The sequence below is a fragment of the Capricornis sumatraensis genome, chromosome 9 (genome assembly GCF_032405125.1).
Source record: "Capricornis sumatraensis isolate serow.1 chromosome 9, serow.2, whole genome shotgun sequence".
Lineage (NCBI taxonomy): Eukaryota > Metazoa > Chordata > Mammalia > Artiodactyla > Bovidae > Capricornis > Capricornis sumatraensis.
Window position 1 is genome coordinate 108,589,327 of NC_091077.1, and position 27,402 is coordinate 108,616,728.

A 27,402-nucleotide genomic window follows, 5' to 3' on the forward strand; every position below is an offset into this window, starting at 1 on the left:
AAGGTATTTCATTTAAGAATCCTTTGGAGTGCTCCTTTCTAAAATATCTCCCTCTCTCTCAAAAAAAAATATATATATAAAATATATATTATATATTTATTTATATAATAATTATTGAATTATATTTATATAATATATAAATATATAAATCAATAAAATAAATTAATACACAAATATATTGCTAACATATTTGATTAATTTTATAATTTTCCTCCATTGGCTTTAGCCAAAAATCATACTAATTAATAGAAAACTCCTCTTTGACACAGATTTCCTAATACTAAGCTAGAGAGATGCAGGGCACAGGAAGAAGGAAATGTTCCTTAGGGCCTCCCTGGTGGCCCAGTGGTTAAGAATCTGCCTTGCAATGCAGGGGGCACAGGTGTGATCCCTCATCTTGCAAAACCTCACAAGCCGCAGGGCAGCGAAGCTCGGCACAACTACTGAGCCAGCACTCTGGAGTCTCTAGCCGCAACTGTCCACACCCATGGCCGCGAGCCTGGCTCTGCAGCGGGAGAAGCCTCTGCAGAGAGGCCCGCATGCACCCAGAGCACACCCCGCCCGCCCCAGCTAAAGACGGCCCAGTACAGCAACAGTGACCCCACACAGTAAGGAAATGATAATTTAAAAATGCTCCTCAATCGAAGTCAAGTGCTGAAAACCAAGTACAGAAATTGAAAAACAGATTCATAAGTCTTTTCTTATGACTTACGACTTTTCTTATAAGTCTTTTCTTATGACAAGATAAGTTTTTTGTTTCTGTCGCTGTTTTAACAACAGCTCAAGGGTTTGCCATCAGACGAAATAAGTCCACACAAGGGGAAGAAATCCACACAGTAGACTCAGGAGTCTAAATGCTTACGTTTAAGTTCAGACTTTAGCACTTAACAGTTATACGTATATGGGCACCAGTAATCATGTCTCCAAAATGGAGATTTTAACGATATATAAAATGGATATAACAATCCTGTCTACATCTAAGGGTACTGCTTAGCATGGCGCCTTGTTTATAAAATGCACTCAGCTAGGGAGGCAAGCAGTGTGCCTAGCTTTCACACTGGAGATTCATCCTGAATAGTCTGGCAACTTGTCTACTAGAACTAGGGATTCTAAGTCTCCCACCCTGTACATCCAACTCCTGAGGAGCCAAATGGCCTCCTATCACAATGATTAAGAGCACTTCCCAAGGGCCCAAGTCCTAAGCATCTGACATTTCCAGCTGATGCCCAGGGGCTTCCCAGGCGATGCTAGTGGTAAAGACTCCGCCTGCCAGTGCAGGCGATGTAAGAGGCCCGGGTTCAGTCCCTGGGTCGGGAAGATCCGGTGGAGGAGGGCATGGTAATCCACTCCAGTATTCTTGCCTGGAGAATCCCATGGACAGAGCAGCATGGGGGGCAGTCCCTGGGGTCGCACAGATTCAGACACAACTGAAGTGACTTAGCATACACATGTGCATGGCCACCTCAGAGACTTGGCAACTGAACCCAAATGTGTATCTCTTCCTTGAGAAGCTAATTTTCACTCTTATATTAAAAAGCAGAGTACCAGTCACTCAGTGTCTCTCCCCACAAAATGCAAACCCAGTTGAACGTCCAGTTGCTTCCCCAGACTCGGCATCCCTCCCGGGGACAGTGAGAGATGGGGACCAGCTGCCCTTTTGGACTGCTCACCACTGGTCTCTCCAGTTCAGTCAGTCCAGTCTCTCAGTCGTGTCCGACTCTTCACGACCCCACAGACCGCAGCACGCCAGGCCTCCCTGTCCATCACCAATCCCCGGAGCTTACTCAAACTAACTCATGTCCATTGAGTTGGTGATGCCATCCAACCATCTCATCCTCTTTCATCCCCTTCTCCTCCTGCCTTCAATCTTTCCCAGTGTCAGAGTCTTTTCCAATGAGTCAGTTCTTCACACCAGGTGGCAAAAGTATTGGGGTTTCAGCTTCAACATCAATGAACACTCAGGACTGATTTCCTTTAGGGTGGACTGGTTGGATCTCCTTGCAGTCCAAGGGACTCTCAAGCATCTTTACTGGTCTCTCCAGTAAAGCCTCTCCAATGCGACATTGCAGTACCCTTCTTTCCCCCCACCGTGTCTCCATTCAGTAAATGTTAGCTCCTCTGAGTCCCCTACCTTGGAACTGGCTCCTTTAATAAAGGAGGCTGCAGAGGAAACGCAGTAGCCTTCGGAAGGACTGCTCTGTTGAGGAAGTCAGCTATGTAAAATGTCCTGCCTGTATACCTATGGATATTCTCAGCCCATTCTTGTGAGTTTCATCTGGGCTCTCTTCCAGGTGTGGGTCTTATGAATGAAATCTTCTGATATAAAATTGGTGAGCAAACTAAGCCTAATCAGAGATAAAGTGTTAAGTTAATATTCTCCTCGTCTTTTTACATGAGTGCAAATAATTACTTGTTTGTGAATTTTTAGGGATTCAAGGCAGAAGCTTAGAAAACACACCTCCAAGAAACCTCAGAAGCCAAAAAGTATAAATGTTGAGACTGGTTTTTGAAAATTTAATCTTCAGAGTTCTGAATTCTCAGCCTTAAAGTAGACTGAAGATAGTTTTACTGACAAAGAAAGAAAAGGGAAAAACAACAACAACAACAACAACGTTTTGAAGTCGAAGCATCGATGCCTCAGTTTGGGGCTGCTGTTTTTGTAGTAAAGAAACATAATGATTTTCTCATTTTTTATAAAATGCTGAGGGGAAGAACAGCATGTACCATGAAAAAGCAAAACCTCCCAAATTTAATGGACAGAAGGAAAACAATGAATTTTCTTTTGAAAAATTTTGTAAAGGAAAGAAGTTGAATCTATATCATTCAAAGCAATACATATATCTTTATAAACATATAAACAAAGAATTCCCATTTAGAGAGAATTTTACAGGCTAAGAACACAAGTGAGGAAAAATATTTTAGGAAATAAATTATAGGTCAGCAATAAGGAAACTCCTATCTTCTCCTTACTAATGAACATTCACACTGAAATAAGCATACTTTAGGACTCCAGAGCAATAAAGAAACATATGCTTGTAAATTTCCCACCTTCCTACCTCTTGGATGTGCCCCGTCTTCCATAGGAGTCGTGGAATGTCGGCCTTCTTACACATTGCTATTTGATGAAAACACAAAATGGAGATTTCTAGGAGTACTTGGTGAGGAACGGACGATAGGACTCTGCAAGAAGGCCTCTCCAAAGGTGAAAACGAGCTAAGGACACAGTGGGCTGCAAACTGTGTCTTTGTGGTTGACCTACAGGACGGTGATCGCGTTAACTCCGGTCTGCGGACCGGAACGCGGGAGGAGGTGGTGAGATAGGAGCTATTGCCACGTAACTGCTGACTCAGCGGAGAATCGAGCAAATGGGAGAAACGACGTTGCCCGCGGGTAATGTCTAGTGGGCCAGAGCCGTTTTTTCAACGCATAGTTCAGTTCAGTTCAGTCGCTCAGTCGTGTCCGACTCTTTGCGACCCCATGAATCGCAACACCAGGCCTTCCTGTCCATCACCAACTCCCAGAGTTCGCTCAAACTCACATCCATCGAGTTGGTGAAGCAATCCAGCCATCTCATCTTCTGCCGTTCCCTTCTCCTCCTGCCCCCAATCCCTCCCAGCATCAGAGTCTTTTCATGGCTAAGAGTTAAACTTGTTTTTCAGCCACTTCTTTACAAGCAGGTCTATCCATACCCCTAATAGACAGTAAAGACTACTCAACTGGGCCTGACCTAGCCTTTGTCTTGCAGTCACTGAGCTACAGTCCTGCTCCACTCACATCTGCTGCACCCGGGACGAGCTGACCCCTAACTGGAGCTGGCAATACGCACAGCTACAGGCGGCGCTGTGCCGTGCTCCATTGCAAGAAGGATGCGATGTGAGGGGTGCCCTGTGCCAACCTGAGGGGCCTCTGCTAGAGGGCAGCTCAGCTCTCATTCTTAGTCAGAGACTGATTTTTAGAGGCTGTAATGAGCTGTGGAAAAATAAAAATGCACAAAGGAGATGGTTTTTTCACAGGTCAGTGGCAAATGAGTCTCACTTGTGTAGTGAACCCGGGCTCTGAGAACACCGCACGCCCCAGTCCTGCGGTGCCCACGGGCTCCGGGGCCCTAATGCGGCCCCTGGCCTCTCGTCTCCGTCTCTGACTCGGCGGAGCCTCCTCCCGGTCCCCAGCCCCACATCTGCCCCCGCTGTGCTTTCCAGCCTCAGCGCAGCTCGCCCCTTCTGTGCATCTTCTCCGTTTGCTTTCAACCTCTTTCCCCTTCCTTCCTGCTCCTACTCTTCATTTCTCGATTCGGCGCTTTTAAGCATCCCCAACAGGCTTCCCTGTCTCTCTAGCCCCTTCCTTACTGCGTCCCAGCGGGTGCATCCCCATCCGCCTTTTCACTGTCTCTTCCTTTCCCCTCACTGTTCTTCACTATCCTTTAAAGTAATTTTAAAATTACTTTAGAATATAGAAAAAGAAAAGAAATGGGCATTTCATATTTTATAGAGATTTAACATCAGGAAAGATGTTGACGGCAGATAGATTACTCAAAAAACATTGTTGGGACGTTAAATAACCACACGGATCAACACGTCACATCACATACCAAAAAAAAAAAAAAAATCACATGATTAAAGTGTCCAAAATAAATCCTTAAGAGTGCTAGAAGATGCCATACCCCACTCCTAAAATTGAGAGGAAGACACTCCCACAGCTCGATGTCTGTTAAAGCACTGGAAAGATACGCGACTTTAATATTCTCTCTGCTACACCACCACCGCTTCGGCTTACTTTCGCATCATTAAAACATGTCTGAAGACAGAGAAAATATAGACCAGTGGAAGGAAACGAGAGCTGTTGATAAAAATGTGAGAGCCTGAATTGGGGACTACAAACCGTAATCCATGTTTAAATGTCAGAGCACTCTCAAACGCTATTTGTAAGTGTAGCTTAACTGGAATTAATATCAAGGCATCAGTTTCATAAAATGATAACACTAGAAACTCCGGTATCACAAGAAGCACCATCATCACCCCGTCCATTTTCACTCAGATACTGATTTATCAAAGTAGGGCAGGGCATCCTGTAGCGTCTCCACAAGTCTGTCTGCAGTTGAAACCATGCTTAGGACACGGTGGCAACAAGGAATGTTACTGAAATGTTAGAAAAAGCTTTTCTTAAAACAAAAATTTCTAACTAAAATTCAAATGCACCTTGAAAATAATTGTTTTTAAGAAGAATAACGAGAAGAATAGAAGAAAACTTTGAGGCGATGAATAGACTTATGGCGCAAGTGCTAGAATGGGTTCCAACTGCATACCTACCAGTTTGTAAGCATCACATTTGCACGTCAGGCATACCTCGGCAAGGCACTTTTTTTAAAACGGAAAAAGAAACACTAGGAGAAATGTGACAATATTTTAATCTCAAAATGGAAAGAATTTTCCTAAACAGACTTAAGAAATCCATAAACCACAATCAAAAATGGAGAGAAAATTTAAAATGTACTCATCATTTCTTACATTAATAATTTATAGACCTTGGAAGGATACACAGTGGTTATAATAGGGAGAAATACGGGTAAACTAGGCAAATGTAGGTCACTATGGAAGAGAAGCTTTCACTTTAATAAAACAGTGATTTATATTACACAATAATACCTATTTTAAGCACGAGGAAACACTTTCTGAGAAAGGAATACTTGCTCATGATAAAATATCTAGATAAAATTTCTAGAAGGTGATGAAGCCAAGATCTGAATCAAAAAGGAAAACTGAGTTATATAAAGTGGCACATGATTATGGGTAATTCATAGGATTCCAAAATGTTATGTTAGAATAACGGAAATATTTTGAATATTGCATCACCTTACCTTACAGTAAAACGTAGAACTCGCTTCTTCATGGAATCCTGCGTTTTGTTCACATCTCTCCTTTGATACCGTTTCATCACTGGTCTTTTCAGAGAAAGAATACAGGCATCCATGGAAGGGAAGAACAGCTTGGAAAGCACACTGGCAATTCTCCAGCCTATATATTTGGAGAAAGTTTCATCCCCTATATTTGATGAAACTTTTGTACTATAACTTGTGAAAGGATCAGTTGGGTCATTTATCTCTGCCTGTTTAAAGAAAGAAAGAAAAAAAAGTAATGACAAAGAATTAAATGAGAGAAAAAATAATGTGTTATTAAATAAAAGGTAAAATACATATTTATTTTCTTTGACTAGGAAAGAAATATTCTTCCTATTAAATAAAAATAAGCTTTAAAGGAGAAAAATGCATTTTCTCAAAAGATTTTAAAAATCGAAGGAAGAATTTTCAACCAAAAAAAAACTATTAAGCATGAAGGAAATTGGTCTTGAAATTTTTTTAATGTAATGATATAATTTCTATTTTAAATCTATATACTTCCCATACAAGAGTTTCATAAGCATTTATAATACTTACTTAACAAGAAAGTAAGCAATCAGTTGAAGCATTGGTAATACAAATGTTTTATTAGGTCAGACTTTCATTTCTCTCTGTGTAATCTAAACTTTCCTTGAAGTCAACAGAAAATTTCTATAGCATGAAATCTGAGTTAAGTAAAATACAAAAAGGGCTTTATAGTTCGTTTGTATTGGAAATGTTACAGGGTTTAGATTTATATTGAATTATGCCCTAATACAGAAACACACACACACACACACAAACTCCAGAATATCTAAGCAATTTTTATTCAGGTAAGAGCAATTTTCTGAATTTTCTTATTTATGTCCAATAATATCCATGACTGATTTTTAATTATACCTTCTTCTGAAACAGCTAAAGGTACATTTTCTTCAAATAAATGAAGATGTAAGTTTCACAATGTCATGTATTATGTTTTTTAGTGTTCACAATATGTTAATATTAAAAACTCTTTCTCATAACTAGTTAGGAACTGCTTCCTTTTATTTGTTTTTACAGTTTTATTTAATATTATCCATCTTCGGGCAGCTCATTGCTAGTCACTCGGGATTCATTTTAAATATCTGTAGATCCTACGGTAGAAAATGAAGAATGAAAAATGTTTTTCTTTGTATGAACATCTGAATAACCTCTTTAGGATTCCAAGATTAGGGCTAGCACAGTGAAATTACTATTTAAAGACTAACTATTAGTGGAGAGTGAAAAAGTTGGCTTAAAGCTCAACATTCAGAAAACGAAGATCATGGCATCCGGTCCCATCACTTCATGGGAAATAGATGGGGAAACAGTGGAAACAGTGTCAGACTTTATTTTTGGGGGCTCCAAAATCACTGCAGATGGTGAGTGTAGCCATGCAATTAAAAGACGCTTACTCCTTGGAAGGAAAGTTATGACCAACCTAGATAGCATATTCAAAAGCAGAGACATTACTTTGCTGACTAAGGTCCGTCTAGTCAAGGCTATGGTTTTTCCAGTGGTCATGTATGGGTGTGAGAGTTGAACTGTGAAGAAGGCTGAGCACTGAAGAATTGATGCTTTTGAACTGTGGTGTTGGAGAAGACTCTTGAGAGTCCCTTGGACTGCAAGGAGATCCAACCAGTCCATTCTGAAGGAGATCAGCCCTGGGATTTCTTTGGAAGGAATGATGCTAAAGCTGAAACTCCAGTACTTTGGCCACCTCATGAGAAGAGTTGACTCATTGGAAAAGACTCTGATGCTGGGAGGGATTGGAGGCAGGAGGAGAAGCGGATGACAGAGGATGAGATGGCTGGATGGCATCACGGACTCGATGGACGCGAGTCTGAGTTCCGGGAGATGGTGATGGACAGGGAGGCCTGGAGTGCTGTGATTCATGGGGTAGCAAAGAGTCGGACACAACTGAGCGACTGAACTGAACTGAAGTGATTGCATTATCTCAGCTTCCCTGATGGCTCAGTGGGTAAAGAGTCTGCCTGCAATGCAGGAGACACAGGGGACACAGGTTCAGTCCCTGGGTCAGGAAGATCCCCTGGAGGAGGAAATGACAACCCACTCCAGTATTTTTTGCCTGAATAATCCCATGGACAGAGAAGCCTGGTGGGTTACAGTCCAAAGGGTTGCAAAGAGTCAGACATGACTGAATGATTTCATTATCTAGACAAAATTACAGTGGAAAAAATGAGAACAATCTTATGATAAAGACTGAAAACGTAAAGGTTTAAAGCAGTGAGGAAAACAGAAAAAGGCAAAGTAAATAATACATAAGACTGAAAGGATAAGAAAGAATAACAGGCAAAACACGCATAAAAAGGACGTGGTGGAGACCATGTGAGCGTGTAAGCATCGAAATAATGAAATGGAGACTCGAAGCGGCCTCGAAGTGCTAGAAAGTCAACGCTGACCTTTAAAAAGAGGGCTATATTTTCACTATTTCAGAAAAGGAACATTATCACCAGCCTTTATTGATATATACCTACTCTTAAATATCTTTGATTTCCATTATCTCTGGATGTTGAAATCAGTATACTGTTCGGTTTATACTATTCCCACTTGCGTCTCTTGCTTATTAACCAGATCAAGCTCATGGAAAGAGCATTCAAATTGAAACAAGCAGTTAAGTGTGCCTAGGGCACTCGGGAGCTGTTATGATTTTTAGGACATTATTCAAGGTCTCAAAGTCTGCATGTCCCATCAATAAAATGGTCATCACAATACCTGGGCTATTTATTCTGCTCCGTTTCTGTGGATTAATTTTTTCATAAGAAAAGGTAGTTCAAAATCAATAACACCATAGAGTTGCACAAACATGTGACTAAGCTCTTCCGTTGCTAAGAGAATATGAATGAATACATGTCTGAGTGAATGAACAAACCAACAGAAATCGTGTCTTCTCACCACATGATTTCTGGTAGCTACCTCGTTTCCAGGGGAGCATTGCTGAGCGTCACGGAATCTGCACGCCCTTCTCACCCCATCTCGCCTGGCTGCGCTTTGCCTTCTTCCCTCCTGGACGGGTCACAGACCCAGAGGCCAGCTCCCTCTCAGAGCAGCATGAAGACAGTGCCACAGCCTCCACCGTGGTTCCCTACTTGAAAGCTCAGGTCAGTTTTCCTTCCTCAGTGATTTCCAAGGCATTCAATTTATGGAAATGTAGTATCAAATACTGGTCAAAAGCATACTGGCCTTATCTGTAAAAGGTTTTGTTTGTTTTCTTGCAGGAAGAAGTCAGCAAAGAAGGTGGACTTTGCAGTTAGAAAGATCTGAAATCAGGTCTAGCTATCAAGGATGCCACTTGCAGAAAGTAGCTAACCTCTCCTGGTCTACACTTTGGGTTCAGTTTGGTTCCACCGTGTTTTTCCTGTGATGTAGAGAGAATAATAGCCACTGCTTAGAGCTTTGTGAGGGTTCACTTAGGCAACAGAGATGGCCTGTGCAGCCAACAGGGAGATGCTCAACAGGCACCAGTGCTTTCAGGGGTGCCCCAAGACAGACGCGATGCTCGGGCTTTCATGAGCTGCTCCCACCACCAACCTAGAGAAGCCTTGATTCACCCTCTTCAGCCAAAGACAGGGTAATAGTCACTTTTATATTAGCAAATTTATCAAATAGGATTATGATTATACTTCCGGAGTAATCTCTAAAGAATCTTCTTTCTTCTTGAGCTATTATCCTGTTTTTTCTCTTTTCCTTTTTTTTGACCACAATGCAGAGCATGTGGGATCTTAGTTCCCAGACCAGGGATCGAACCCATGCCCTAGCATTGGAAGTGCAAAGTATCACCCACACGGTCACCAGGGAAGACCTATTATTCTCATTTTAAAATTCAGAGGCTGAATTTATTTATGCAAATGATGCATTAATGTGAAATCTATACATCTTAGAAGTAAACTTACCCCAAATATTAATGACCACTTTTCACAGCAGACTCCAAAATCACGAAATTACTATTTCATCTACCAGTGAGTATTACCCCAAATTCCATCTTTATACATTAACATCCTTATCATGTGTCTCTATTGTTTAACAATGCCATGGAGGCTTTAAAATTCAGGATTCTTCCTATTGCATTGTTGAAACTTGATACATTTTATTAAGAAACATGGCAATTTTTGATTACCTATGCTAATTTTACTGATTTAGTATTAAAATAGGAAAAGTGGTACTCCTGAAGAATATTTCTCTCACACACAGATTGTAGCCACATGCAAGGTCAGATTTTCATCCTTCTGTCTTTATTTTGGGCATAATGATGGGAAAAATCATGATTCATTTAGGCTGGCAAGAAGATGGATAACTCAGAGCAGGTGAAATTACCCAAAGAATTGTGATGTAGTAGCAACACAAAAGAAAATAAAATCCTGTCCAGCATTCTGCATTTTCCATCAGTATTTATGGAACTGTAGTAAACACACTAAAATTCAGGCTAATTCACACTCCCCTTGACGTGAGAGAATAAAAGGGAAAGAAGAAGGGTGCTGAGGCTCTGCGGCAGAGTCTGCAGCACGTGTTCTCTCCATCTCTTCCTCTCTGCCTTTGGCCTCCTCTTATCCTTAAATGGACTCAGAGCTGAGAACATTTAACTTATTTGTGAAAAAATATATACTTTTTCTTCAAAGTTCAAAATGCAAATGAAAGTGACTCACAGGTGGTCTCAAAGATTATTTCCTCCAGGAGTTATAAAATCTCACAAAGGAGGACGGCAGGTACTAAACCTGTGGTCCTCAGACCATGATTATTGTCATGCCTAGTAAAGTAATGCTCAAAATTCTTCAAGCCAGACTTCAGTGATACGTGAACCGTGAACTTCCAGATGTTCAAGCTGGTTTTAGAAAAGGCAGAGGAACCAGAGATCAAATTGCCAACATCCGCTGGATCATGGAAAAAGCAAGAGAGTTCCAGAAAAACATCTATTTCTGCTTTATTGACTATGCCAAAGCCTTTGACTGTGTGGATCACAATAAACTGTGGAAAATTCTTCAAGAGATGGGAATACCAGACCGCCTGACTTGCCTCTTGAGAAACCTATATGCAGGTCAGGAAGCAGCAGTTAGAAATGGACATGGAACAACAGACTGATTCCAAATAGGAAAAGGAGTACGTCAAGGATGTATGTTGTCACCTTGCTTATTTAACTTCTATGCAGAGTACATCATGAGAAACGCTGGGCTGGAAGAAGCACAAGCTGGAATCAAGATTGCCGGGAGAAATATCAATAACCTCAGATATGCAGATGACACCACCCTTATGGAAGAAAGTGAAGAGGAACTCAAAGGCCTCTTGATGAAAGTGAAAGAGGAGAGTGAAAAAGTTGGCTTAAAGCTCAACATTCAGAAAACAAAGATCATGGCATCTGGTCCCATCACTTCATGGGAAATAGATGGGGAAATAGTGGAAACAGTGTCAGACTTTATTTTTTGGGGCTCCAAAATCATTGCAGATGGTAACTGCAGCCATGAAATTAAAAGATGCTTACTTCTTGGAAGAAAAGTTATGACCAACCTAGAGAGCATGTTGAAAAGCAGAGACATTGCTTTGCCGACTAAGGTCTGTCTAGTCAAGGCTATGGTTTTTCCTGTGGTCATGTATAGATGTGAGAGTTGGACTGTGAAGAAGGCTGAGCGCAGAAGAATTGATGCTTTTGAACTGTGGTGTTGGAGAAGACGCTTGAGAATCCCTTAGACTGCAAAGAGATCCAACCAGTCCATTCTAAAGGAGATCAGCCCTGGGATTTCTTTGGAAGGAATGATGCTAAAGCTGAAACTCCAGCACTTTGGCCACCTCATGCAAAGAGTTGACTCATTGGAAAAGACTCTGATGCTGGGAGGGACTGGGGGCAGGAGGAGAAGGAGATGACAGAGGAAGAGATGGCTGGATGGCATCATGGACTCGATGGACACGAGTCTGAGTGAACTCTGGGAGCTGGGGATGGACAGGGAGGCCTGGCATGCTGCGATTCGTGGGGTCGCAAAGAGCCGGCCCTGACTGAGTGACTGAACTGAACTGACGGGCATGCTGTAAATAGAGAATTTCAGGCCATGCTCCTAAATGTATTAAAGTCTAGAATCCACTATTGCAGTGGATTAAAAAGAGGACCAGATGGGAGTGTCCCTTTCCCACTTTACAAAGTGAGTGGCCTTGCGCAGGTTACTTAGCCTCTCTGCTCATGTTTCTCCATTCTTAAAATGGAATGATAACACTCCTCTCCTCCCCGGGCGCCTGTAAAAGTTAAACACAAGAACTGAATGTATTTTCTAGCATCGTGTCTGACACACAGAAGTCCTTCAATAAATGCTAGTTTCTTGATTCTATCTAATTTTAGGGGCAGGAGGACACGGAACCCGTGGGTTCAGCTCACAGGCGCATCCACAGTGCTCACTCATTTTGATCTTGCTTAGACTCAGGTCCTCACCTGTGTGAGTGGTGATGGTGGTGGGAATTATGAGGTCTAGGTGAGTTACATTAGGCAAGATACTTAGCACAGCAGCTGGCGCATTGTAAAAACTCTACAAATATTTTTGTTTTCTTAAAACGTGTCTATTTCACTGGAATCCTATTGATAAGGATTTAAGGAAACTATACACTTCCAAAAATGCATCTTCGTCTCCCCACTCAAGAGTTTTCATTTATGTCAGAAGAACCACATGTGGGGGAAGAGAAAGAGAGGTACTGAGAGAACAGAGACAAACACTGCTGTCACTCTGCTTTGCTGCTCTATAGAGCGCATCAGGAGCATGGAAATGTCATTAAGAGTAAAAACAAATTTCATTTTAAAGATCTCACCATGAAATGTTAACCACCAAGTGCTTACCTAATGAGTCAAAGGTACTCTGAATAAAGCCGCGCATCCATTTCAGCTATACATGTTTCCTTCTGATATTTTAGGTCATGTAACAGATGGCAGAAAGCATTTACACACGATGACTTTTCCTAGACGTGTCAGCATATGCTGTTGAATTGCCTATACAGTGGAGCCTTGCTCATTGCAAGTCTCCCTGGAAGTATTTCAAACAAAGCACATCAATTAACATTTGTTTATTATGCCGCTGTGAGTATATGACAGTTTTTGATTTCTTTCCCAAATACTCAGGCAACAGTTGGGTTTATATTGAATTTGTCAGATAAAGGGCTCATGTTTAGGGATCTATTTAGAAATGTTTTTCACTTCAAATATGCTACTAAATATCTCACTTCTCATCTAACCTCCATTAAGCATCAAAGTTTGTGAACAGATAGAAAAAGAATTACAGATGATAGAATGTTATTATGGATTAAAAAAAAATAAGACATGAAAGTACATAACACAGTAAAGGATTTACCAGTGATGTAATAAATTCAGGTATTAAATATAAACCTTAAATTATTGAATTCAGTAGATTATCATATGAATTGCATATATATTTTTAAAGTGTAAAAAGATAAAATCTCTCTTAATTCCATAAATATACAAGTATCATCAATCCTTCTGAAATAAATCCTTCCCACTCTAATGTAGCCTATAATTAACACTGTGATTCACCCTGTGTAGGTAATATGATGATTACCTTTCATGAAGCAAGTATCTGGGAGCAAGGGATTAGGAAGGAAAGAATAAGCAAAGGCTTTCTATAATCACACTTGTCTGCATTAACTGAAATAAGAGTGGGATAAACGTTTTAGGTCAAAGCATCTGAGGTGCAAGGCTTTACTGTATAGTTTTGTTTTTTGGCTTTTTTGATATGTTCTCTGTTCATGTTGAGCAGTGAGGAAAGATCTGAAGACTAACAGAAGTTTTACCACTTGTAGAAGTAAGTTTTTATTTTATGCTACAGAATTTGTTCCCCAAAGTGAAGGTGAAGTGAAAGGGATAGTCACTCAGTCGTGTCCAGCACTTTGTGACCTGCGGACTGTCCACTCTTTGGGACCCCATGGATGGTAGCCCGCCAGGCTCCTCGGTCCATGCGATTCTCCAGGCAAGAATACTGGAGTGGGTTGCCATTCCATTCTCCGGGGGATCATCACAACCCAGAGATCGAACCAGGGTTTCCCTCATTACAGGCAGATTCTTTACTGTCCGAGTCACCGGGGAAACCCCAAGAATACTGGAGTGGGGAGCCACCCTTTTCCAGGCATCGAATGGAGGCCTCCTACACTGCAGGCAGATTCTAGACCGTATGGGCCCCCGGGGAAGCACCAGCTCAGTAATGCATGCAGTTCAACAGAATGTGGGAATCAGTGACTGATTTTTTAAAATTGAGGATATTTAGGAACAAGTAATTAACCTTTTTATCTTATTTCTGTAAATGTGTTGCCATTATAGGGCCAAAGAAAAGGGAAGAAAACCTTGATTATATAATGCTTATGTTCTACTGTAAAATTAAACCTATAAAGATACATTGTGTACAGAGTACTCAGACAAGACAGTACTATTTTAATAAATTCAACATATTTGCTTTCACATATTATACCTATAGACCAAATGTGCTCATTCTTTTGAAATCATCTTGCTTTGTTTTATTCATATATGTGATTTCGTTGTTTAAGTTATTCCACAGTTCCATTATTAGCTTGCTTAAGAACAGGCAGACTTTTAAAATATAAAATAAATGAGTATCATTTTCCCGAGAAAAGTTAAGTATAAAAGGGAGCTTCAGCTGTAGAGTTTAAGGAAGTTAGAAGGTCACACAGGAGTAACGTAAGAGCGGAGTGTTGCTCGGGGATGGCAGAGAGGAAGCCTGAGAACTGCTCAGATGCTAACCGCTTTGGGCTCCAAAATCACTGCAGACGGTGACTGCAGCCATGAAATTAAAAGATGCCTGCTCCTTGGAAGAAAAGCAATGACCTAGACAGTGTATTCAAAAGCAGAGACATTACTTTGCCTGGAAAGGTCTGTCTAGTCAAGGCTATGGTTTTTCCGGTGGTCATGTATAGATGAAAGAGTTGGACAATAAAAAAGGCTGGGCGCTGAAGAACTGATGCCTTTGAACTGTGGTGTTGGAGAAGACTCTTGAGAGTCCCTTGGACTGCAAGGAGATCCAACCAGTCCATCCTAAAGGAGATCAACCCAGAATATTCACTGGAAGAACTGATGCTGAAACTGAAGCTCCAATACTTTGGCCACGCGATGCAAAGAGCTGACTCGTTGGAAAGAACCTGATGCTGGGTCTTGAAGGCTGAAGACTGAAGGGGATGGCAGAGGATGAGATGGTCGGATGGCATCACTGACTTGATGGACATGAGTTTGAGCAAACCCTGGGAGACGGTGAAGGATGGGGAAACGTGGGGTGCTGCAGTCCACGGGGTCACAAAGAGTCAGACGTGACTGAGCTACTGAACAGAATAGCAATCACTTTGATCTTCTGAATAATTAGCTTTGGAGAATGTAAAGGAGTTAGGTTAGACACTGTTAGTACTGAACCTAGTATAGACATGTTAGTATGTAACTTGACATGAAAACTGCATTACCTTGAGACTTCCCTGGTGGTTCAGTGGTTAGGACTCCACGCTTCCATTGCAGGGGGCCTGGGTACAACCCCTGGTCAGGGAACCAGATACCACATGCTGCAACAACCACCACAAAAACCTCACGTGCCACAGTGAAGACGGGTCCCACGTGCGGCACAGCCACGCAAATACATATTTTAAAAACTTATATCCTAGCTAAAAATGAGTCAGAAAAGTCTGGTGACTAAAGTCATAAAATGATGCAAGGACAAACATTAAACAGGAAAAGAATAAACATCACGGGTTAGACACTCGGTCCTATCCATACCAAAATAGAATTCTTGGCCAACAAACCTTTAGAATCAAATTGAATAAAACCCTTCTGTCAGCGAAAACTGACAGAATTAGCCACCAGCCAATGCTCATGAAAAGAATATGAAAGGATTTTCTTTGAGCAAAAGAAAAATAATCCCGTATAGAAGGCCAACAATTCAAGAAGAGAAAGTAAGGAAAGAAACAAGTAAATAGATCAGTAAAGCAAAAGTATATTGAGTGTATAAAACATTAATATGTTGGCATCTGTAAACACACACGTGCACACAGCATACACATACAGAAACACATCCAGAGAAACACACCTTAAATGCTCAACAGGAAAAGTGTATAAAAGAAATAAAAGTTGCTAAAATATTATAAGACCATTTCATGGCCCAGAAAAACATAAATCTCCCTACATTAGAAGGAGATAATGAAGGGCTCCTTCTGAAACGTTGGAGTAACAAATAAAAGACTGCGTGACTCCAAAATAAACAAGCAGAAAGGCTAGGATGAAATGGTATAACGAACTCTCTTCCTGGAAGGGCACAAAACCAGTTTTAAAAAAAGGATAGAGGACAACCAGAAAATAAGTAATGAAATGGCACCAAGTACATAACTATCAATAGTCACTTCACATGTCTATGCATTAAATTCTCCAATCACAGCACATAAGGTAGCTGATTGGATTAAAAAGAAAAGACCTAGCTACATGTTGCCTACAAGAGAGTCTACAGCTAAAGACAAATGCAGACTGAGAGTGGGGACAGAAAAATATGTTCCATGCAAACAGATGTGAAAAGAAAGCTAGGAGAGCAATAACCATATCAGAAAAGTAAACTTTAGAGTCAAAGTCTATAACAAAGACTAAAAAGGACATTATGTAATGACTCGGGGGTGGATACAAGAGGATGTAACATCCGTAACCATGCATGCACCTAACACACAGGCCCCTAAATATATAAGGCAAATGTTAACAGACACAGAGGGAGAAATTAACAAAGCAGTAGTTGTAGAAACCTTGGCATCCCACGCACATCAATGGGCAGAGATCCAGGCAGAAAATCAATAAGAAAACACTGGTCCTAAATGACATAGTAGACCAGTTGAACTTGATATAGATACTTCAGAACATTTCATCCAGAAGAGTCAAATATGCACTGGATTCAAGGGCGCATGGAAAGCCCTCCCGGGCAGATCATGTACTAGGTCTAGAAACAAGTCTCAGCAAATTTTAGAGGATAAAAGTTACATCAAGTATCACTTTTGACCATAACAAATGAAACTAGAAAACAATTATAAGAAGAAAAATGGGAAAGACAGAAACACGTGGAGACTAGTCCGCATCTGACATGCTAACAAAAATCAGCAGCTCAACCAAGAAACCTAAGAGACAGTCAGAGCAGAGCTTCAGACAAATGGACCCGAGACAGAGCTTTCCCAAACCTGCAGGCACAGCAACAGCACTTCCAAGAGAGAAATGCTTCGCAATAAGGCCTACTTCGTGAGGCAACACAAATCTGAAATAAATGAGCATCTAAACAAATCAGAAAAAGAACAAAGCCCAGAGGAAGCAGAAGAAATAAAATAACAAAGGTAATAAGAAAATAAATAAACTATAGACCAATCAAACAACAGGAAAGATCAAGGAAACCAAGAGCTGATTTTCTTTTGAAAAATAAACAAAATTGATAAACCTGAAGCTAGGCTCATAAAAAAGAAAAAAAGACAGGATACAAATAAATAAGAAATGAAAGAGAAGTTACAAATAATATGAGAAAGAAAACATAGGAGAATACTATAAATAGTTAAATGTCAACAAATTGCATAACCAAGAACAAAGGGATAAACCTTTAGAAACATATAACCTATAATCTATCAAGATTAAGTCAGGAGGAAACAGACAATCTGAACAGACTGATTACTAGAAATTAAATTGAATCAGGAATCAAAAATCTTCCAAAAAACTCCAGAAACAGACATATTCACAGGAAAATTCTACCAAATATGAAAAGGATAGTTAATACCTGTCCTCAAATTATTCCAAAAAACTAAAGAGGAAGGAACACTCCCAAATTCACTCAACAAGGCCACCATTACCTCATATCAGAACCAGATACCACAAAAAAGGAGAGTACAAGTCACTGTCTTTGAGGAATATGGATGTAAGAATCCTCAAGAAAATACTGGCAAACTTAATTCAACAGACATAAAAAAGACCATGCACCATGAACAAGTGAGATTTTATTCCAGGAAAGCAAGTATAGTTCAGCTTAAGCAACTCAATCAACGTGATACCCCACATTCACAAGATGAAGGATAAAAACCACGTGATCATCTCAGTAGACACAGGGAAAGCAGCTGACACAATTCAACACCCATCCAAGATAAAAATTCTCAACAAAGTTGGTATAGAGGGAAAATATCTCAGCAAACTAAAGGCCATTTATGAAAACCCATAACTAACATCATACTCACTGGCTAAGAAAAGAAAGCCTTTCCTCTAATATCAGTAACAAGGACGCCCACTCTCACCACTTCTATTTATCATAGTACTAGAAGTCTTAGCCACAGCAATCAGACAAAATAAGTAAAAGGCATCCAGATTGGAAGGAAAGAAGTGAAACTCTCATTACCTGCAAGTGTTGTTGTTTAGTTGCTAAGTTGTGTCTGACTCACTTGCAGGTAATACAATACTATATATAGAAAAGCCTAAAAGTACACACACACACAATTCAAACTAATAATTGAATTCAGTAAAGTTGCAGGCTGCAAGATTAATATACACAAATCTGCTGCTTTCTATACACTAATAATGGACTATGTGAAAGAGAAAGCAAAAAAATAATCCCATTGAAAACTACATCAAAAAGAATGAAATACCCATGAATGAACTTCACCAAAGCGGGGAAAGACCTATACTCTAAAAACTATGAGACACTGGTGAAGGAACTTAATAAACATGATATGAATACGTGGAAAGACAGCCTGTGACAATGGATTGGAAGAATATCATCAAAATTTCCATCCTGCCTACTCAAAGCAATCTACAAATTTAATCCAATACCTATCAAAATATCACTGATCTTTTTCACAAAATTAGAACAAATAATTCCAAAATTTGTATAGAACTATGGGAGATCCCAAATGGCCAAAGCAATCTTAAGAAAAAAGAACAAACCTGGAGGTATCATGCTTCCTGACTTCAGACTATACTAAAGAAAGGTTAGTCACTCAGTCATGTCAGACTCTGTGACCCCATGGATTGTAGCCTGCCAGGCTTCTCTGTCCATGGGATTTCCTAGGCAAGAATACTGGAGTGGGTTGCCATTCCCTTCTCCAGGAGATCTTCCTGACCCAGGGATTGAACTGGGGTAAGAAATCAAAGCAATATAGTACTGGCAAAAAAACAAAACAAAAACAAAAAAAAAAAAACAGACATACTGATCAATGGCCAGAATAGAGAGCCCAGAAAGAAACCTACACACAGATAGTCAATTAATTGATAACAAAGCAAGCAAAAACATGCAATGGAGAAAAGGCAGTCTCTGAAAGAAACGGTGTTGGAAAAACTGGACAGGTGCATTAAAAGAATGAAATTTGAACATTTCCTTATCCTTTATTCAAAATAAACTCAAAATGAACTCTAGACCTAAAATGTAAGACTCAGTTCAATTCAGTTCAGTTGCTCAGTCGTGTCCAACTCTTTCCGACCCCATGAATCGTAACACCAGGCCTTCCCGCCCATCACCAACTCCCAGAGTTCACTCAAACTCACATCCATTGAGTTGGTGAAGCAATCCAGCCATCTCATCTTCTGCCGTTCCCTTCTCCTCCTGTCCCCAATCCTTCCCAGCATCAGAGTCTTTTCCAAAGAGTCAACTCTTCGCATGAGGTGGCCAAAGGACTGGAGTTTCAGCTTTAGCATCATTCCTTCCAAAGAAATCCCATTCTGATCTCCTTCAGAATGGACTGGTTGGATCTCCTTGCAGTCCAAGGGACTCTCAAGAGTCTTCTCCAACACCACAGTTCAAAAGCATCAATTCTTCGACACTCAGCCTTCTTCACAGTCCAACTCTCACATCCATACATGACCACAGGAAAAACCATAGCCTTGACTAGACGGACCTTTCTTGGCAAAGTAATGTCTCTGCTTTTGAATATACTATCTAGGATGGTCATAACTTTCCTTCCCAGGAGTAAGCATCTTTTAATTTCATGGCTGCAGTCACCATCTGCACTGATTTTGGAGCCCCCCAAAATAAAGTCTGACACTGTTTCCACTGTTTCCCCATCTATTTCTCATGAAATGACAGGACCAGATGCCATGATCTTCATTTTCTGAATGTTGAGCTTTAAGCCAATGTTTTCGCTCTCCTCTTTCACTTTCATCAAGAGGCTTTTGAGTTCCTCTTCACTTTCTGCCATAAGGGTGGTGTCATCTGCATATCTGAGGTTATTGATAGTTCTCCTGGCTATCTTGATTCCAGCTTGTGCCTCATCCAAACCGGTGTTTCCCATGATGTACTCTGCATATAAGTTAAATAAGCAGGGTGACAATATACAGCCTTGACGTACTCCTTTTCCTATTTGAAACCAGTCTGTTGTTCCATGTCCAGTTCTAACTGTTGCTTCTCCACCTGCATACAGATTTCTCAAGAGGCAGGTCAGGTGGTCTGGTATTCCCATCTCTTGAAGAATTTTCCACAGTTTATTGTGATCCACACAGACGAAGGCTCTGGCATAGTCAATAAAGCAGAAGTAGATTTTTTCTGGAACTCTCTCACTTTTTTGATGATCCAACAGATGTTGGAAATTTGCTTTCTGGTTCCTCTGCCTTATCTAAATCCAGCTTGAACATCTGGAAGTTCTCATTTCATGTACTGTTGAAGCCTGGCTTGGAGAACTTTGAGTATTACTTTGCTAGCGTGTGAGATGAGTATAATTGTGCAGTAGTTTGAACAATCTTTGGTGTTGCCTTTCTTTGGGATTGGAATTAAAACCGACCTTTTCCAGTCCTGCGGCCACTGCTGAGTTTTCCAAATTTGCTGGCATATTGAGTGAAGCACTTTCACAGCAGCATCTTTTAGGATCTCGAAAAGCTTAATTGGAATTCCATCACCTCCACTAGGTGTGTTCATAGTATGCTTCCTAAAGCCCACTTGACTTCACATTCCAAGATATCTGGCTCTAGTTGAGTGATCACACCATTGTAATTATCTTGGTCGTGAAGATCTTTTTTGTATAGTTCTTCTGTGTATTCTTGCCACCTCTTCTTAATATCTTCTGCTTCTGTTTGGTCCATACCATTCTGTCCTTTATTGAGCCCATCTTCACATGAAATGTTCCCTTGGTATCTCTAATTTTCTTGAAGAGATCTCTAGTCTTTCCTATTCTGTTGTTTTCCTCTATTTCATTGCATTAATCACTGAGGAAGGCTTTCTTATCTCTCCTTTCTATTCTTTGGAACTCTGCATTCAGATGGGTATATCTTTCCTTTTGTCCTTTGCCTTTCACTTCTCTTTTTTTCTAATGAACTCCCCAGGTCTCTTTTTTTCTCATAAACTCTTTTTTTCCCACTTCTCTTCTTTTCTCATTCTTTTTAAATCTCCTCTTTTCTCATGAACTTTTATCATGAATTCCCCAGGTTGGTAGGTACTCATTATGCTACCAGAGAAGAGTGGAGAAATAGCTCCAGAAAGAATGAAGAAGCTGAGTCAAAATGAAAACAACACCCAGTTGTAGATGTGACTGGTGATGGAAGTAAAGTCAGATGCTGTAAAGGGAACAATATTGCATCAGGTCAGTCCAGTCGCTCAGTCGTGTCCGACTCTTTGCGACCCCATGAATCGCAGCACGCCAGGCCTCCCTGTCCATCACCATCTCCCGGAGTTCACTCACACTCACGTCCATTGAGTCCGTGATGCCATCCAGCCATCTCATCCTTGGTCGTCCCCTTCTCCTCCTGCTGTCAATCCCTCCCAGCATCAGAATCTTTTCCAGTGAGTCAACTTTTAGTATGAGGTGGCCAATATTGCATAGGAACCTGGAATGTTAGGTCCATGAATCAAGGTAAATTGGAAGTAGTCAAACAGGAGATGGTGAGAAGGTAACATGCAGGAAGGCCGTGGGTCTCCAACTGGAGGAAATAGCCTGCGAGTGTCAAACATTCTTATCTCGATTAAGCAGCAGGAGAAAACAAACTAATGATATTTTTTTCTTCTCTATACAAATTTAAAAGGAGGTTTCTCTTAAAATACTGTGTTGCCATAATGACACCTGGTTTCACCTGAAGTTAACTATTCTCAAACCTTGAGATTCTCAAACCAATGCATTTTTCTCATGAAAATATTTGTCTTAAGCTATGCTAATGTGCTATGCATTTACCCCAAACTCTGTCTTTAAGTCGCTTCTGCCTAATGGCTCAGAACCTACTTGACAAACCAGTATGTTATACTCAGATATTGTTTCCCTAATCTCTGTAAACAAAACATTTTGTATGCTAATCTGTCCTTCTACAAGATTCAAGTTAATCATTTTATGGCCCTGGATGAACCTTTTGGTGCCAAGATTACCCCAAAATTCACCTTATGTGTGTGGGGCCTGGTGCCATTCTGAGTTTTATGATGTTCCTTTCTTTCATTAACAGACTGCTAGTGACTATATAACATCCAGCTGAAGACTAGCAGGGGCGTACTCTTTCTGCCCCTTCTGATGCCTATGTCAGAAGCTTTCTCTATCTCCTTTATACTTTAATAAAACTTTATTACACAAAAGCTCTGAGCGATCAAGCCTCATCTCTGGCCCTGGATTGAATTCTTCTCCTCCAGAAGCCAAGAATCCCAGCATCTTTTCGTTCAGCAACAACCTTTCAATGGCAGGAGTGAAAGTCGACATTTTAGGAATCAGTGAACTAAAATGGACTGGAATGGGTGAATTTAACTCAGATGACCATTATATCTACTACTGTGGGTAAGAATCCCTTAGAAGAAATAGATAGCCATCATAGTCAACAAAAGACTCTGAAATGCAGTACTTTGATGCAATCTCAAAAATGACAGAATGATCTCTGTTTGTTTCCAAGGCAAGCCATTCAGTATCACGGTAATCCAAGTCTATGCCCCAACTAGTAATGCTGAAGAAGCTGAAGTTGAACAGTTCTATGATGACCTACAAGATCTTCTAGAATTAACACCAAAAAAGATGTCCTTTTCATTATAGGGGACTGGAATGCAAAAGTAGGAAATCAAGAGATACCTAGAGTAACAGGCAAGTTTAGCCTTGAGTACAGAATGAAGCAGGGCAAAGACTAACAGTTTTGCCAAGAGAATGCACTGGTCATAGCAAACACCCTCTTCCAACAACACAAGAGAAGACTCTACACATGGACATCACCAAATGGTCAACACCAAAATCAGATCGATTATATTCTTTGCAGCCGAAGATAGAGATGCTCTATACAGTCAGCAAAAACAAGACTGGGAGCTGACTGTGGCTCAGATCATGAACTCCTTATTGCCAAATTTAGACTTAAATTGAAGAAAGTAGGGAAGACCACTAGACCACTCAGGTATGACCTAAATCAAATCCCTTATGACATACAGTGGAAGTGACAAGTAGATTCAAGCAATTAGATCTGATAGACAGAGTGCCTGATGAACTATGGACGGAGGTTCGTAACATTGTACTACAGGTGCCTATCAAAACCATCCCCAAGAAAATCAATACTATAACAACTTATACATCATATGAGGCTTTTTTGAGGATTAAATAATGAACGCATGTAAAGTGTTTAGCACATGGCACACAGTAAATGCCCAACAAACCTTAGTTGTTACTACTAGCGCCTTTTAAGAAATAATTATGAAAGGAGACTTCCCTGGGAGTTCAATGATCAAGAATCTGTCTTGCAATGCAGGGGAAGCAGGTTCCATCCCTGGTTGGGGAATGAAGATTCCACGCACTGTGGAAAAACCAAGCCTCCATGCCACAACTACTGAGCCCACAAGTTCTGGAGCCCATGCAAAACAACCAGAGAGTCTCTACACTGCAACAACTGAAGCTGCGTGCCACAACTAGAGAGTCCATGTGCTGCGATGAAACAGCCACTTAGCGCAAGTAGACCCCACATGCTAGACCCAGTGCAGCCAAACAAAATAATCAAATGCTAAAAAATGAGTATTAAAAAAATAACATTTTCACTGAACTTTACATGCTAGTCAAGTAATGCTCAAAATTCTCCAAGCCAGGCTTCAGTAATATGTGAACCGTGAACTCCCTGCTGTTCAACCTGGTTTTAGAAAAGGCAGAGGAACCAGAGATCAAATTACCAACATCCGCTGGATCAAGGAAAAAGCAAGAGAGTTCCAGAAAAACATCTATTTTTGCTTTATTGACCATGCCCAAGCCTTTGACTGTGTGGATCACAATAAACTGTGGAAAATTCTTCAAGAGATGGGAATACCAGATCACCTGACCTGCCTCTTGAGAAACCTATATGCAGGTCAAGAAGCAACAGTTAGAACTGGACATGGAACAACAGGCTGGTTTCAAATAGGAAAAGGAGTACGTCAAGGCTGTATTTTGTCACCCTGCTTATTTAACTTCTATGCAGAGTACATCATGAGAAACACTGGACTGGAAGAAAATCAAGCTGGAATCAAGATTGCCAGGAGAAATATCAATAACCTCAGATATGCAGATGACACCACCCTTATGGCAGAAAGTGAAGAGGAGCTAAAAAGCCCCTTGATGAAAGTGAAAGAGGAGAGCGAAAAAGTTTGCTTAAAGCTCAACATTCAGAAAACGAAGATCATGGCATCTGGTCTCATCACTTCATGAGAAATAGATGGGGAAACAGTGGAAACAGTGTCAGACTTTATTTTGGGGGGCTCCAAAATCACTGCAGATGGTGACTGCAGCTATGAAATTAAAAGACGCTTACTCCTTGGAAGAAAAGTTATAATCAACCTAGATAGCATATTCAAAAGCAGAGAAATTACTTTGCCGACTAAGGTCTGTCTAGTCAAGGCTATGGTTTTTCCAGCGGTCATGTATGGATGTGAGAGTTGGACTGTGAAGAAGGCTGAGCGCCAAAGAATTGATGCTTTTGAACTGTGGTGTTGGAGAAGACTCTTGAGAGTCCCTTGGACTGCAAGGAGATCCAACCAGTCCATTCTGAAGGAGATCAACCCTGGGATTTCTTTGGAAGGAACGATGCTAAAGCTGAACCTCCAGTACTTTGGCCACCTCATGCGAAGAGTTGACTCATTGGAAAAGTCTGTGATGCTGGGAGGGATTGGGGGCAGGAGGAGAAGGGGACGACCGAGGATGAGATGGCTGGATGGCATCACGGACTCGATGGACATGAGTTTGAGTGAACTCCGGGAGTTGGTGATGGACAGGGAGGCCTGGCGTGCTGCGATTCATGGGGTCGCAAAGAGTCAGACACGACTGAGCGACTGAACTGAACTGAAAGTCTCATTTATTTAGTGGTCAATTAGAGAACTCCTACTATATTAAAACAACAACAACAACAACAACAACTCCGAAACATAAAGGCTGAACACAAACACTTGCTTAGTTCCACGGTGCCAAGGTCAACAATCAGAGCTGGGCACAGCAGAATGTGTCTTCTGCTCTCGTGTATGTGTCTGTGATCCGTTGTCAGGTCAGGTTGTTGTTCAGTCGCTCAGTGGTGTTCGACTCTTTGCAACCCCATGGACTGCAGCACGTCAGGTTTCCCCTCGTTCACCGTCTCCCAGAGTTTGCTCAAACTCATGTCCATGGAGTCGATGACACAATTCAACCATCTCGTCCTTGTCATCCCCTTTTCTTCCTGCCTTCAATCTTTCCCAGCATCAGGGTCTTTTCCAGTGAGTTGGCTCTTCACATCAGGTGGCCCAAAGAATTGGAGCTTCACCTTCAGCATCAGTCCTTCTGATGAACATTCAGGATTGATTTACTTTAGGATTCAGTTGTTTGATCTCCGTGCAGTCCAAGGGACTCTCAAGAATCTTCTCCAACACCATAGTTTGAAAGCATCTATACCTTGGTGCTCACTCTTCTTTATGGTCCAACTCTCACATCCATACATGATTACTGGAAAATTCAGCTGGCCAGGGACCAGCTAGTTTTGAGATGGGGACGTTGAAAAACTAGGATGGCTTGTCTCTCTGCCACGTTGTCTCTCATCTACCTGGTTAACTCTGACTTATTTACATATCAGTTACAGGGTCCCAGAAAACAAGAAAGGGTAAGCACCAACATATAAGCATTTTTCAAATCTCTACTCATATAACATTGAGTTCAGTTCAGTCGCTCAGTCGTGTCCGACTTTGTGATCCCATGAATCGCAGCACACAAGGCCTCCCTGTCCATCACCATCTCCCGGAGTTCACTCAGACTCACGTCCATCGAGTCCATGATGCCATCCAGCCATCTCATCCTCGGGTGTCCCCTTCTCCTCCTGCCCCCAGTCCCTCCCAGCATCAAAGTCTTTTCCAAAGAGTCCACTCTTTGCATGATGTAGCCAAAGGACTGGAGCTTCAGCTTCAGCATCATTCCTTCCAAAGAAATCCCAGGGTTGATCTCCTTCAGAATGGACTGGTTGGATCTCCTTGCAGTCCAAGGGACTCTCAAGAGTCTTCTCCAACACCACAGTTCAAAAGCATCAATTCTTCGGCACTCAGCCTTCTTCACAGTCCAACTCTCACATCCATACATGACCACTGGAAAAACCATAGCCTTGACTAGACGGACCTTAGTCAGCAAAGTAATGTCTCTGCTTTTGAATATGCTATCTAGGTTGGTCATAACTTTTCTTCCAAGGAGTAAGCGTCTTTTAATTGCATGGCTGCAGTCACCATCTGCAGTGATTTTGGAGCCCCCCAAAATAAAGTCTGACACTGTTTCCACTGTTTCCCCATCTATTTCCCATGAAGTGATGGGACCGGATGCCATGATCTTCGTTTTCTGAATGTTGAGCTTTAAGCCAACTTTTTCACTCTCCTCTTTCACTTTCATCAAGGGGCTTTTTAGTTCCTCTTCACTTTCTGCCATAAGGGTGGTGTCATCTGCATATCTGAGGTTATTGATATTTTTCCCGGCAATCTTGATTCCAACTTGTGTTTCTTCCAGCCCAGCGTTTCTCATGCATATATGTTAAACAAGCAGGGTGACAATATACAGCCTTGACGTACTCCTTTTCCTATTTGAAACCAGCCTGTTGTTCCATGTCCAGTTCGAACTGTTGCTTCCTGACCTGCATACAGATTTCTCAAAGAGGCAGGTCAGGTGATCTGGTATTCCCGTCTCTTTCAGAATTTTCCACAGTTTATTGTGATCCACACAGTCAAAGGCTTTGGCATAGTCAATAAAGCAGAAATAGATGTTTTTCTGGAACTCCCTTGCTTTTTCCATGATTCAGTGGATGTTGGCAATTTGATCTCTGGTTCCTCTGCCTTTTCTAAAACCAGGTTGAACATCAGGGAGTTCACGGTTCATGTATTGCTGAAGCCTGTCTTGGAGAATTTTGAGCATTACTTTACTAGCATGTGAGATGAGTGCAACTGTGCAGTAGTTTGAGCATTCTTTGGCATTGCCTTTCTTTGGAATTGGAATGAAAACTGGACTTTTATATAATTTCTCACTTTATATACTCATATATTTCAATTTTAAATAAAAGAATCAAACTAAATTAAGTGATATTCAACCAACTAGATATTTTCTAATTTATCATTTATATCATTACTCAT

General features: G+C 41.0%; 1 protein-coding gene across 1 annotated transcript in view; it reads right to left on the reverse strand.

Moving 5' to 3' along the window:
* The window catches only part of TMEM232 (transmembrane protein 232), a 227,000-nt gene that overhangs the window by 105,090 nt on the left and 94,508 nt on the right, over positions 1–27,402 (reverse strand). Inside the window, exon 11 of the mRNA XM_068981134.1 lies at positions 5,855–6,102. Within this exon, the coding sequence (XP_068837235.1) occupies positions 5,855–6,102 (248 nt within the window). The remainder of the gene's footprint in view (positions 1–5,854; positions 6,103–27,402) is intronic.